Source organism: Semicossyphus pulcher, unplaced genomic scaffold (assembly GCF_022749685.1).
Source record: "Semicossyphus pulcher isolate SPU_LCO1_2020_fin unplaced genomic scaffold, fSemPul1.0.p SCAF_10, whole genome shotgun sequence".
NCBI lineage: Eukaryota > Metazoa > Chordata > Actinopteri > Labriformes > Labridae > Semicossyphus > Semicossyphus pulcher.
In genome coordinates, this window is record NW_027211604.1 from 24,812,291 (window position 1) to 24,825,789 (window position 13,499).

General features: G+C 43.2%; 1 protein-coding gene across 1 annotated transcript in view; it reads right to left on the reverse strand.

The window, feature by feature from the left end:
- Nucleotides 1-13,499, reverse strand: part of LOC138597770 (peripheral-type benzodiazepine receptor-associated protein 1-like) — a 66,609-nt gene that overhangs the window by 33,701 nt on the left and 19,409 nt on the right. Inside the window, exons 3-6 of the mRNA XM_069669276.1 lie at nt 6,966-7,073; nt 6,501-6,629; nt 4,184-4,360; nt 3,346-3,555 (exon numbers count right to left, since the gene is read on the reverse strand). Coding sequence (XP_069525377.1) covers nt 3,346-3,555; nt 4,184-4,360; nt 6,501-6,629; nt 6,966-7,073 — 624 coding nt within the window. The remainder of the gene's footprint in view (nt 1-3,345; nt 3,556-4,183; nt 4,361-6,500; nt 6,630-6,965; nt 7,074-13,499) is intronic.

Genomic DNA, 13,499 nt, shown 5'->3' on the forward strand with positions numbered 1-13,499 from the left:
GAATACCACACAGTAAGACCATGCCAGATGGCTGCCTTCATTTTTACCTGAGTAATATTAATTCCTTTTCTGCTTGCTGAGCAGCACAACAAACTCAGACAGTCATGAAGCCACTGGAGTTCATCAATGATAAAAAAGAAAGAGCTGGCTGCAGCTCTGATGAGTGCTGGGTCCATAAATATATGTAACAGTTTATAATATAATTATTTACAGCTAACAAGCAGTAATATTAGGGATGAACAATATCATTGAGACGTTATCGGTATCTGCAGATTATGGCTTGAAAATGACATACTGGCAGATGTGTCATTTTTCTGCTGATATTTTCCGCCGATAAAACGACGCTTTAATTCTGCTTAAACGTTCCATGATTCCCTAAAAAAGCTTGCGTGCGTCAAGCGTGAAAAAGGGTGCAAGATGTCTGCGGTATGGAAGTTTTTCAAATGTTTCCAAAACGGACAGCAACGTTCTGCTCAGCATCGGTCATGCGAGGAGGGACCAAATCTTATTCATTCAACACTACAAACTGCCAGTGGGCCACTACAATAAGAGCAGGCATGATATCAGTTCCACTACAGGGGAGACTGGATGTTCTCTGCAATGAGGTGGAAGAAAAAACATGTGCATATCGGTATCGAAATCGGCAATCAGCAAAAAGGATTGGAAAATATCGGCATGTCGGATATCTGCAAGAAATCCAATATCATGCATCCCTAATTAATATTCCACTGATGAACGCTAAGTGAGGAGCTGGGATGCTAAAATGACTAACCTGTGATGTGAATAAGTTTTATTTACATGAAGGAATACAAAGTGGTGAGACAGTAAGTTTTGTGAATATAACTTATACAAGTTATTTTATATTATATTTTATATTTATGAGCTTTAGCATTTCCAGGGAGTTTACCTGTTTCCTATGCTATCACTCAATGCTGATGAATAATAACTGGACATTTGGTCTTGAACAACAGTTCCAGTTTGACTGATTCCAGGCTGTTTCGGTGTTATTTCGGTGTGCATTTTCAGTTACATTACACAAGTTTGTACCTGACAGAGGAAACTTTGAATGTCTCAGCTTGAGAGGACAGAGAGCGCGTGCTTATCTGAACTTTAAAAAAACAGGAGATCAGAATCTTTCCCTGTGCTATTTGCAAAAGCACGTTTGATTTTAAATTCTAAACGTATTTCATGAAGTTGGTGGTTAGTATAAGAATTAGCATAATGTCATTGGCTTCTCATTGAATCATATAGAGGGGATGTGACAAAACCAAAGGGACAATTCCTGCATAACAACATTTAAAAAGACAGCCATACATTTTAGTCACTAACTGGCCTGATGAAGGAGCAGCCATGTCAGCAGTCTATCCTCATGTTGATGCCCGTGCAGGCTCACCTCTGCTCTACTCACCTCTTTTGTGTACACTTCACACTGATGTGGTCCATGTATACTAAAGGATCAAGTACACCTTGGGCCCATGCGTACTAAAGCAGGGTTAGATCCCATTCAGCAGGCCCTGGATGCCATAAGCACATTGGTGTAATCCCTGCAGACTACTGAAACGGGTAACTGGATCACTTCTTTTAAAAGCACCTTAATGGATTGGCCTGGCCGTTGATTTTCCTTTTTTAATACGGAGCATATCGATGTCCACCAATCAAACGCTCTGCCACCCTGTCACTAAATCTGTCGCTGTAAAATCTGGATGCTCCGAAATATGACTGTTATAAAACCTGGTTTCTGACAGGTTGCCCTTGACTAGGCCTCATGCATGTCCCGTCTTTTGCATTTGTAAGAAAAGTGGCAGTCCATCCCAGACGAGGGTCGGATTTAGCGCGGGATTTGCTGAAATGAATATTAAAAAACAACAGCTATGAGACCTTAAAGTAAAATCCCCACAGCTGTGAGTCGTGTTGCTAAACTAACATCAAGCCTGAAAGATACAAATAATCTTTCAAAATAAGCCGAAGGATTTAAAATCTAACGCAAACGCAACACTCACTGCCTTCAGCCAATTCCCTCGCACTCCTGATTTGTCATGACACTGATTAGTTTTGCAGTGTTAAGTCTCAACTTTGGGTCCTGCAGGGCTTCAGTGTCACAGCCAAGCAGACACATAGGAGGTTAGCCAAGGAGACCTGCACTGGATCACTAAAACCTACAAACATGCACGGACAACAAAACTCAGAAGATGACCTACCCCTTTGGTGTGATCTGTGGCAACGTCAAGGCTTCCCCCGGCCTGCTAGTTATCCAGAGCAGGGCGAGATAGAAAAGTCTTTAGTGCGGCTGGAGTCTTACCTACCACCCAAAACCCTCTCACCGCTGCCACAGCAACAGAGAGCGGATTACTGGACTGTACCATTCTGTTGTTGGAGGGGATTAGAGTTCACACAACATGGCCCCTTTCTGGGTGTGCGCGTGCCACTGGCAGTGCGTGTGTGCGTCCCACAAACGAGAGATTACCACAATCGGCATTCTCATTCGAGCTTCACAGGCGGAGAATTCACTTGACTTCACAGGCAGGACAATTTTACGATAAAATGCATGAACTAGATGTTTCTTTAAGTCTTGGAAACTGGTCAGAAAAAGTACCTTTTAAAACATATGCCAGTGGCAATTCCTCCTTTTACAGCTCGGCTTCTCTTTTCAACATTATGTAATATATTCACACACGTTTGATATGTGTGCATTCTTAGGCCAGTGACGGACATATCTGAGCATCACCTCCTGGGTGAAGAGCTTCCTCTAAGAAACTGAATAGAGAGAGGATCAGTGTTAACTGCAGAGGGAGGATCAGATGGTGTGTGACTTTGGTATCTTTGATCAGGCCCAAGTTCAAGACAGGGAATCACTCATTATGGCTTGTGGCAGATTAGTATCGGGTCCAGCAGCAAGCCATTATATAACGCTGCAAAACAGCATCCATGCCAACATAAACACACACACACAGTTTGAGAAAAACTCACTGGGCTACATTTTACATTACCAACCATTGTATGACCCCAGCTGTACTGTGGTACCTACACTCACACGCTCCTCTGCTCTCTGTTTACTTGTTATAACACACTTAGCCTCAAATAACAAAGTTGTCAGGGTTTGGTCATTTGGTTTAGGGTACACTATAAGCATGAAGCATTATCTTTTTATGCACAAAAAGCATCCTCACTTCACAGAAAACACGATGGAACTTTCTGCCTTTGCTGTTTTAATATCTTGTCCAGCTGATTTGATGTCACCAGCTCTCGTGTAATAGCCCCAACATGGTTTATTCCTAAAAGTGGCTTAACACCAGCAGGGGTCAGTGTAGTCCTGTGCTGTGTTCTGATATGAGGGCTTGACTTTACCTCCTCTTCCCCCTCCTCCTCCTCCTCCTTCTCTTCTTCTTCCTCCTCTTTAATTTCCCCACACTTCTCCGGCCCACCGGGGTCGGGACTCTGGTCGTGCTGCTGCCTGGATGATGTGACGGACAGCTGCCTCTGGAGCCGCAGCACCTCCCTCTGAGACTCCCTGAGAAGCCGCTCAAATTCCACCCTGCCAGATGGAACAGGGGAGCCCTGCACAGACACATGTAATCAGACAGTAACGCCATCAATTCAGCCCGTTATTCACTTTACTTTTTCATGTATCTATCCCTGTTAATAACATTATATGTATGCTATCTGCACTTTATCTTTAAAAGCTTTTATTCATATTAAGAAGACAATTTCCCTCCCCCTTCCTGTCAGCCTTATCGCATGTTTAAATGCGTTTAGGTCACACATGGGATCAAACAGACACTCACTAGATCAATGCACAGCTCACCCTGTAAGACCCTTCATTTTTAAAGCCAACAGATGTTCACATTCAGGAGAATGAGCTCACTGTAGCAGTAATTAAAAACAGGCACTTAGAAGGGCAGCCTATTTCTGCACTGTCATCTAGTCATCAGCAGTGACGCAGCCTTTGTAATAAGGGCTTAAGAGGCTGTCAGGATGAGAAGTACCCGTGTTGTCCAGCAGAGGGCGAGCTTGTGGCACTATGAGGCTGAAGCAGAGATGATGTGCAGTGTAAAAGTTGGTGGATCAGTAAGAATAAGAGATATGTGAGGAAGAGCAGAGGTCTATAATAATACAGGCTGTCTGTGTGGTATGAATTAGTGACCACAGCTCAAATCAGGCTGAGTTAGCTACATGTTACAAGTACCTTAGTGGTGCCAAGCCGAGCCTCTAGGTCTCTGCATTCTTGCTGTAGAGAAGCAATCTCTTTGTCTTTAGACAGCAGTGCATCAGCGTGCTGGGCGAGGTCACGAGCTCGCTGCCGGGCGAACGCCCTCTTGTACTGCTCCACCGACCCGGGTCTCATCAGTGACGGGGAGTTCACCTGTACAAGAGCAGGAAGGACATATGTGTGAATCACCAGAGGAGATTTCATAGAAGCATAGGAAAACTCTTATTGGCAGATTATGGACTGAAACTAAGGGAGGAAAATAAAGCAGCAACATTTTTTTCAAATGACTGCAATTCATCTCCTGCTGAAGACAGCGGTTACAGTCAAACATCAGCAAAGAACAGTGAGAAAATCACACACGATCAGACAGGGGCAGCATTAAAAAAACACCCTGGTTAGGTTGTCAAATGCTGCTGTCCAGTTACTGAACATTGAGGGTTTTGTGAGGATTTTATTTATTATTATTTTGTATTTTAATGTATGTATTTATGGCTCTCATTTGACCTAAAAGCCGCACCAAACTGAAGAGAAAACCATTAAGTGATGTGATTACATTCGGTCCAAAAACAGTTTTTGTTGGTGTAGATTTATCAGAACTACTTTGCTCTGTCCTTCAGTGAGCAGCAGGAGGAGAGGGTGAGTTGGGGTGGGGGTGGGGTGTGTCATGCCTCAGTCTGGTGAACAGGTGCACTCAGAATACAAAGCAGCCAGCACAGAGATAGGGGGTCCTTGAAATGTGTTGTAGACGACTGTACTCGACTTGTGCAGGATCCCTACGCTGTAATGTTAAAAGCCTGCTTCAGAATCAAACAGAGACACTGTGCGTCATACAGCTTTTCATTACAATACTACTGCAGTGTGGCAGGACATGAAATAAGACCCTGCCACTGGCAAAATGCAGGGTAAGTGTGTGCCGTGGCAGGTATTAATTTAGGTCACCTGTAGATAGTATTTCTAGAGAGCAGCTCCAGTCATGTTTTCAGACGTATAAAATGCTCTGCTTGAAACGATAATTTGTGTCTGTTTTGTTTTTTCTTCAAAATACGTTTAATTACCTTAAAAATCCTCCCCAGGCGTCTCCTCCTTCTCCCTCATTAAAAAGTCCTGAATCTGCAGAGGCCCCGCCCACTACATAATTAGTAGTAGTAACGTTAACGTTAGCAGTCAGTAGTGAGTTTGCAAAAATGACGGTTACAGCTGGCTCTAGCATCACCGAAGTGGTTGCCATAGGTTACACATAATGATATGCATAGCGTCACCCTGTCCATTAATGGAATTGGCTCCTTAGGTTTGTGACGTCTCAAACCTGCCAATCTGAACACGTGTTGTTCAGCCTGTCCTTGGTACACTGCAGGTTAAAAACAGACAGGCCCAGCCATGGAGATGATGTTGGTGTTGTCCCTGATATGTCTTGTAGCACATGAAGAACACCACATGGAGATGTTCCCATGGTTAAACTCTGGATTTTAACTGGAGTGTGGCTTTAAATTAGAATAGTCAGGGATTAAGGTAACATGAGATTTATGAGATGGCAAAAATCTGTAAATAAGCTTCTGCTGACAAGGGATCCAAATTTGTAACCTATGATTGTTTTTTAGCTCAGTGTCTTGCTCTGAGATTGAGCAAGCTGTCACCTCACAGCTAGAAGGTTCCTGGTTCGAATCCCAGTTCAGACGTAGTGGGCCTTTCTGTGTGGAGTCTGTATGTTCTCCCCGTGCAGGCATGGGTTCCCTCCGGGTTCTCCGGCTTCCTCCCACAGTCCAAACACATGCTCGTTAGGTTCACTGGTGACTCTAAAACTGCCCGTAGGTGTGAATGTGAGCATGAAAGGTTATCTGTCTCTATGATTGACTGATGATCAGTCCAGGTGTAACCCCGCCTCTCGTCCAATGACAGCTGAGATAGGCTCCAGCCCCCCGCGGCCCTGAGCAGGATAAGTTGTATAGATAATGGATGGATGGATAAAGGTTATATTAATAAATAATGAACAAGCTTTAATGGATCTGGAAGAGATTGCATGAAGAATTACAAATGTTTAAACTGTTCAGGCTGTCATTCTCAGCCTTGTAACAACAGACTTCCTCCTGATTCTAGCCGTGTATTAAATGATGCAGCAGGATGCTGCTGGTATTTGTCAACAAGGCTTCCATTCATGACATGCTGAACTGCTCCATTTAACTCATTGCTGAACACAATGGTGATTTGGTGATTTGCATGGTGTAAGTATTTGGGTCACATTGAGGGCAAAAACACGCTTCTGAAAGTGTTTAAGGTATTTAAATGTGCGGTTTACCACTCTGAGGTTGGCCTCCTGCAGTTTTCTCGCCCTCTCTTCCAGCCTCTTAGCGAGAACAGCCAGCTCTGTGTTCTTTCTCCTCAGCCGCCTGACCTTCTCCTCGGTCTCTGGGGCGCTGCTCTTCCGCTAAACATGGGGGAAACAAATATCATCATCAGACACCGCCTGCAGCAAATAACACCAACACTAAACACTTAGTCAGAAAGGCTTACTAATGGCTGGAAGAGGGATTCAGTAGCACGCTTTGTTGTCACATATCATCTGCATGTGTTAGCAGAGGATATTCTGAGGAAACTTCTGGAAAAGGCCAACACACTAACAAACTAAAACAGAGCGATGTCTCAGTGCCTAACTGAGACAATGCTGGTTATAAATGTTTTGTTCACCCTTCCTGTGCACCTGCCCTACTTTCTATGAAGCCTTTAGTCAGGACTACAAACTCTTGGTTATTTTTAGTCTTACCAGCAGGCCATTCTCCTCCCTCAGTGTGGTACACGTCTTCTCCAGCTCGTCGAGAGCTCGCAGGAGCTCAGAGTTCTGACGCACCAGGAACCCGTAGTCAGTACCGTTCTGAAAAAGAAGCACATCAAACACAGATGCAGAGTTTAATACCAGCTATGAAATAAATACAAGTGTCAGCATATCTTTGGTTTGTTAAGGCTGAAACAAAGATTGTTCATGTCTGAGTTACAGAGAAGCCTTCCTCAGCTGTCAGCCAGTGTTTACATCTTCTATCTGAACGTGGCAGACAGATGACAGTGCATTGAAAGGGCTTTTCATTAGACCAGCTCACTCAGCCTTCCACTGGCACACAACACCTATAATAGCACACTAACTCAGCATAAGAGGGAGGAGAGCCTGGCTCGCTTATGAGACATGGAGGCAGAGAGAGACACACAGTCAGTGGATTCCTTTCTACTTGTTCTGTCATTTTAAGATAAGACATTTATACGTTTAATGCAAATTGTTTCGCCATCACTCTCCAGCCTGACATGCTCTAATTTGCTGTCTTTATGCACGTGCACTCGCCTCTTTCAGATTGGTCAGGGTCTTCAAGTCTCTTAATAGATTTTTGGTTGGGCTTAAGTCCAGGCTTTAGCTGCCCCTCCAGAGAGCATTTAGTTAATTGTCCCAAAGCCACTTCGGAGCTGATTTCGCCGTGAGCTTTGGCTCGTGTTTGTGACAAAAGACAGATGAACCTTCAGCTTAATTCACTCCTGTTTACTGATGCTCTTCATTTTATCACAATTTACAAAGAAAAGCAGAAAACCATTCACATTTTGTGCTTGGAAAGTGACTGAAACAATTAACCAATAATCCAAATAGATAGAAAATAATTTTCTTTGATCACTACCAAATGGTTGCAGCTCTTCGGTCGAGCCACGAGAAGTAATTTGGTGAGAGAGAGGATTTTCTCTCAAGCTTGAAGACAGATTGTGAACAGTTATGTGGTTCGAATTAAAGTAGAGAAAAGCTTTAAACTGTTTCCTATCTACATTTCACAAACACAGTGTCTATAAAAACACATTATGAGGTTTTATAGCAGTTTTATATGGTGTTATACGGCCGGGTGTTACACAAATTAGCTTGTTATCTTGGAGCTGTTGGACAGAGAGTCGATGTGGCAGACAGTGGATGTGACAGATAGTCAATGTGGTGATCAGGACTGTCATTGGTGGTAGAAACCTCCGATTGGTTTCTGATTTGAATGGAAGTGATGTCCGGCCTCTGTGACGGGGGGCTTAATGGGCCCTGATGCTTAGCGAGAAGGAGTGGACCTGGCACACAGTAATGTAATGGCTGCAGTGAGAGCAGATGGACAGATGAAATAGAGGTTGGAGTGTGAAACGCAGAGTGATTGATTTGTTTTAAGAGATGCACACCGGTTTGCTGTTGTCCAGTCTGCAATGAAGGCATTCAATTCTATTCTAAGTGCTGACTGTAGTGGACACACCCACGTCAGCATCAGAGGGGCACACAGACAGCTCCACATGTGAATCACCAGTAAAGCTGTCAAAATGAATTCCATTATGTCTCCATAATACTCAGGGGATCTCATTACTAACCTGAAACAGCCCTCTGCCACACTAACAACTCTATAACAACGCAAAGACTCATTTTTATGAGAAAAACCCAGATGACATGGTGCGACCGTCATCTCGAGATTACGTTGTCTTGGTAACTGCAGATGATGAGCAATCTGGTGGCTCTCAGGAGGGTTTAAATGCTGCTTTACCTGTTGTTTAAGTCAACACTAATGACCAGCTGTTTACTAAACCAGCAGCTGAGGCTCCTGTGTGTTCATCTTCCCTATGCTATTGTGATGGTGAGACTACACACAGACGAGCAGACCAAATGTTTTGTCTGAAACTATTAATATAATCTGGAGAGGAAAATCACTTACAAGACAGAATGAACTAAAACCTGTGGAAAAGTAGCTCAAACGTCCACAGCAGAGCAGCAGGGACACAATGCAGCCGCCACTTTGTGATAAGTCTGTGTTTTAGGGAATTTCCAATACTGTCTAAATGAGTTGTAAAAAGCTTGCAGTCAAGGCAAAGATGTGATCACTATCAGTCACTGGAGGCAGAAAAAGATGCTTCACGGGCGACATTTCTAATCAATACAGGCAGTGAGTCAGCAAGGACATCCTCCTTAAACTTGACTGCTCTCTTTGGGCACATCCTGACACCTGCGAAGATACTGTAAGCAAAACGTCATCTCATTATACAGGTTAGGCATGACTGTGCCTCTGATATATGGCAGGGACACCACAGGAGCTACTTTACTTTGAAGTTACATTTCTGATCATGTTCAAAATCAAACAGTTTTTTCTGCAGCCATCTAGTTGAAGTAATTTCTGTTGTATTAGTGGCTGGTTTAGTTTGCCTACCAAACACAAGAGTTAAAGAGTAATACAGTACAGTCTCGCTGATAACAAACTCCCTGTGAACTATAAAATCTCTTCACACCTATCAGTGCTGTAAAAATCACTACTACTTCTACTGCTGCTGTGCAACAAACGACATTCAACTATTGAAACGGGTGATGGCATTTAGGCTCCTGCAAAGTACACACAGGAAATGCTGTTTGTTTGACAAACGATCATATTGTGGTTTAATTTCCACTTTTTTTTCTTTGCTTTCTTAATGGAAAGTTAAAAGCTGCACATAAAGAAAGCTGCCTGATTTAAAATGAACACAGACATATCATAACTTGTGTTTATGGGTCTTTTGTTGTTGTTGTTATTGAAACTGATGCAAGTGAGATTAAAAACACATTTTTGGTACTTTAATAAAACCACTACCGCTACTATTGCTACAGTAATAAAACCACCCACCCACTCTCTTTACACTCCTTTTCCCAGGCAAGGATCACATGCAGGAACGAAATCCTCCTTAAATAATGCATTAGTGCACATTGAGAAACTGCACACATATAGCACCACCAAAACCATATGCACAGCACACGTCCACACTACTCGGACAATACATGAGTTCCTCAGGGACATGGGGACGCTCCTTATAGGTCTGTCATAGTTTGATTTATTGTAGTGTAATGTTAGAGATCAGGGAGTGCTAAATATAAGTACATTCTTATATGTGATGTTTCTTGTTTTCAATGTGAATATGCTATATCTTCAGGAAACAGATCAAAGCATCCTGACACAATACTACTACTTACTTCTAATGCAACTTAAGGACAGGCTTAGCATTAACACCAGAGGGTTAAATATTAAAGTAACAAGCTCGCTGCACTCCTCCTGCAAGCAGCTGTGGGGCTGTCACAGGAAAGACTTTCTAACACTGGCATTGTGCAGTTACAGGTATGTCTGCAACACATCATCTACACAGTTCACTGTGGCTGCTTCTCCACCTTCACTACCATAAATCATTTTCGATCGATTTTCTTTTTATTGTTTAAATGGATCACTCTGTTGTTTTTGTTATTTTGTCCTGCATGGAAGAATTGCTTTGCAGCACGGCAAAAACAGATCGATCTGTTAGAAAAAAGACACACAGGAGCAGTGAAAAGTCAAGGATGTCAAAATCTATTCAATCAGGATTAATTCAAAATAAAAAGAATATGAAAGACAGGGGATGTCTTGTTTGTACCTACAGAGAGTAACAATGATTGATCTCGGTCTAATTATGGAAACAGGAAGGTTTAAATACCAGCAGAAGCACCAAGGTTTCAGTTTCAATTACCAGTTTTTAGCAGACTTAATGACAGCTCTGATGGTACGGGGGGGGGGGAGTGAGGCTGTCATCTGTGAGATAAAGGTAAGGATAGTCAGGAAAAACTGAGAGACGACATCAAGGCCTAAGAAGGTGGAAAAGCAGTATTTAAAGAAATTGTACTTTTTGTCTAACTTTAGTCTGACTTCATAATGCAGCATGGTGGGGATGATAGAGATGTGACACACCGCAGGATGCTATTATTAAAGTATGATATGCAAAGCCAATGGCAAAACGACGCAAGACAACACCTACTCTTAATAAGGCCGCTAAATGTGACTGAAGGGATCGAACTAGCAGAATTGGTTGCACCCTACATGATTCTTTCAGATCCAAGCAGAGCAGTTTCTACTCAGCACATACTCTTAAATAGCTCAGAGACAGTTAGCCACAGCTCTCAGATGAGCCTTTGTGTCCTTGAGACTTATTTTGCCATCAGTTAGAGGACTCAGCCGGTCCCAATGTCCCGGTCTTCCTCCCCGGAGGACGATGCTAAAGCACCATCAATCACCTCACAGGAAGGCCAGCCAGAGTGAACTCCGCCTCCGCCTGCCTCAATTCTCATTCTAATGATGTTGGAGTCCGTCCATGTCTTGTAATTGTTCCCTGGGAATCACACTGAAACACACCGGAGGCTCCTCTGTAGGCATGAGGTAATTCTGGCCTCTTACAAACTAAAAACCACCCTGCCCTTGTTCCTCTTGCTGCCACAGAAAAGGGCTGCAGGTGGTGAGGTCCACTCGAGGCCAGCGTATTAGCATTCAGCCAGCTCTCCTCTCTCACACCAGTGATGGTTTCACATGGGCCTGGCTCAGTTAGCAAGGCAGATGTAGCTCAGTAGCATGAGGGCAGGGGTCTGCACACAGACGTCTGTCAGGAGAGCCTGAGCCTTAGGCAGGGCAGACGGGCCTAATGGAGCCATCTCCCTCTGCTCTGTTTGAATCAGTCTGCAACGAGTGCGGATACAAGCAGATAACTGGGGGTGTTACTGTTTATATGAGGCAAACTCAGGACCTCCACACTGGCACTGCTAACTGTAATGGTACAGCCTGCAGGGTGATATCATCTTATACAAACTGTTTTTAATCTTTCATTGTATTGTTTCACTGTAATAGCTGTCCATACGGAAAAGCTTCTATTGTTTAACTGAAAATAGTTTTTTGTATGCACCCATAAATTATGAAGACAGAATCCATCAGAATGTGATTATGTAATCCCTAAGATGAACTACACAGTCAGCCAAAATTGCCCGTTCCCTGTACGTTACACTGAGTTTGCTGAGAGCTCTGGAGTGACTGCAGCTAAAAGCAGGGTGGTGTGTGTGGAGAATTTAGTGCTGTAAAAAACTTCAGCATCTGGGTCAGCTTCCATCACACACTCTTGCCTGGTGCTTTCTCTAAGAATAAGAGTTTAACCACTTTGGGCTTTTCAGATTGTTACAGAAGGGAGAGACACTTTGCAATCCGCATCAACAGTTCAAACGCCACTTTCACACAAACACCTTAACCTACATTCACGTAATTATCACCACCAGACAATTTAGTCCAACGTATTGTAAGTTCCACTTGTGAGAGGTACAATTATTGTACCTTGAGGCCTGGCTAAAACTGCAGGAGAGTTAAAAGCCTAACCTGTATAAAAGTTGGTTTGTATCACGCACATAATGAGAAGATTCATAGATATTCTCGTCATCATTAACATTAGGCCTCATGTGATCCCGTGTGATCTCACAGGGAAGCAAAACAAAACAGAGACTGAAAGGATGCAACGGTGAGAAAAACAAAAGCAGAAGGTTTAACACGTTCGTCAGCAAGACCTGAAGGTGAGATTTTAAATGCCAGGTTCAATAGTAACATGCTATTTGCCGTTAGCTTAAGGGGTTGTTTACTGTTGCTTGGCTACACCATCAGCTGCTCCTTCACTCTCTCATTGGCTATTGTGGTTCCTCTTAAGAAGTATTGATCAAGAATTTAAATCCTTAGTATGAAAGCAAGTTTGATATTATCCAGATGGCCCCGGATGAGTCTGCGAGCCGACCAGGAGGTTTAAGACAGGACCTGTAAACTCCTCACACCACCAGAACATCAATAATGACAAAGGTCCCACTGCAGATTTCACCTCCAACCCTCAGGAGCATTGCAACGGGTAGAAATCAGCCCAAAACTCCGGTACTGTGCGGCCGGCCTGAGGACACACACTGAAGGACAAACTCCAGTATCGCAGGCTGTCACAGTTTGGCAACACAGCAGGTTGTTCCAGCAACATATGTTACTGACCTTGTTAGGAAATGCAACTGGAGCAATGCAGAGTCACTTTAATGCCATTTATCATCACACTTAGTTTTAGAGGTCAGTCAAAAGAACTAAAATAAAAGGCACACATTACAGGGAACCATCTGAAGTGACTTGTTACTCATTATCCACATGCATTAATTAGATTTCTTATAACAAGCTGACAGTGACACGACTGAGGACTGTAAAGAGAGCAGGCTAATTTGCCTCTTGATTATCTGGGTCAGTGGCTGTTTTGAAGGCTCTGTGGGTCTGAATCCAAATGGCTTAGGGGTTTCCTGGAATTCATCCCTTTTCTGAGGCTGCAAATACAAAAACACAAAACACAGAAACACACAGCAAAAACTGTCAAACACTGCAATATTACATAAATATCCTTGAAGTATTACTTGATCGCTTAATGGTGCATTTAGTAGAAAAAAAGGTAATGGCAGGATTTTGACATAAATATATTTACAATTCAAAGG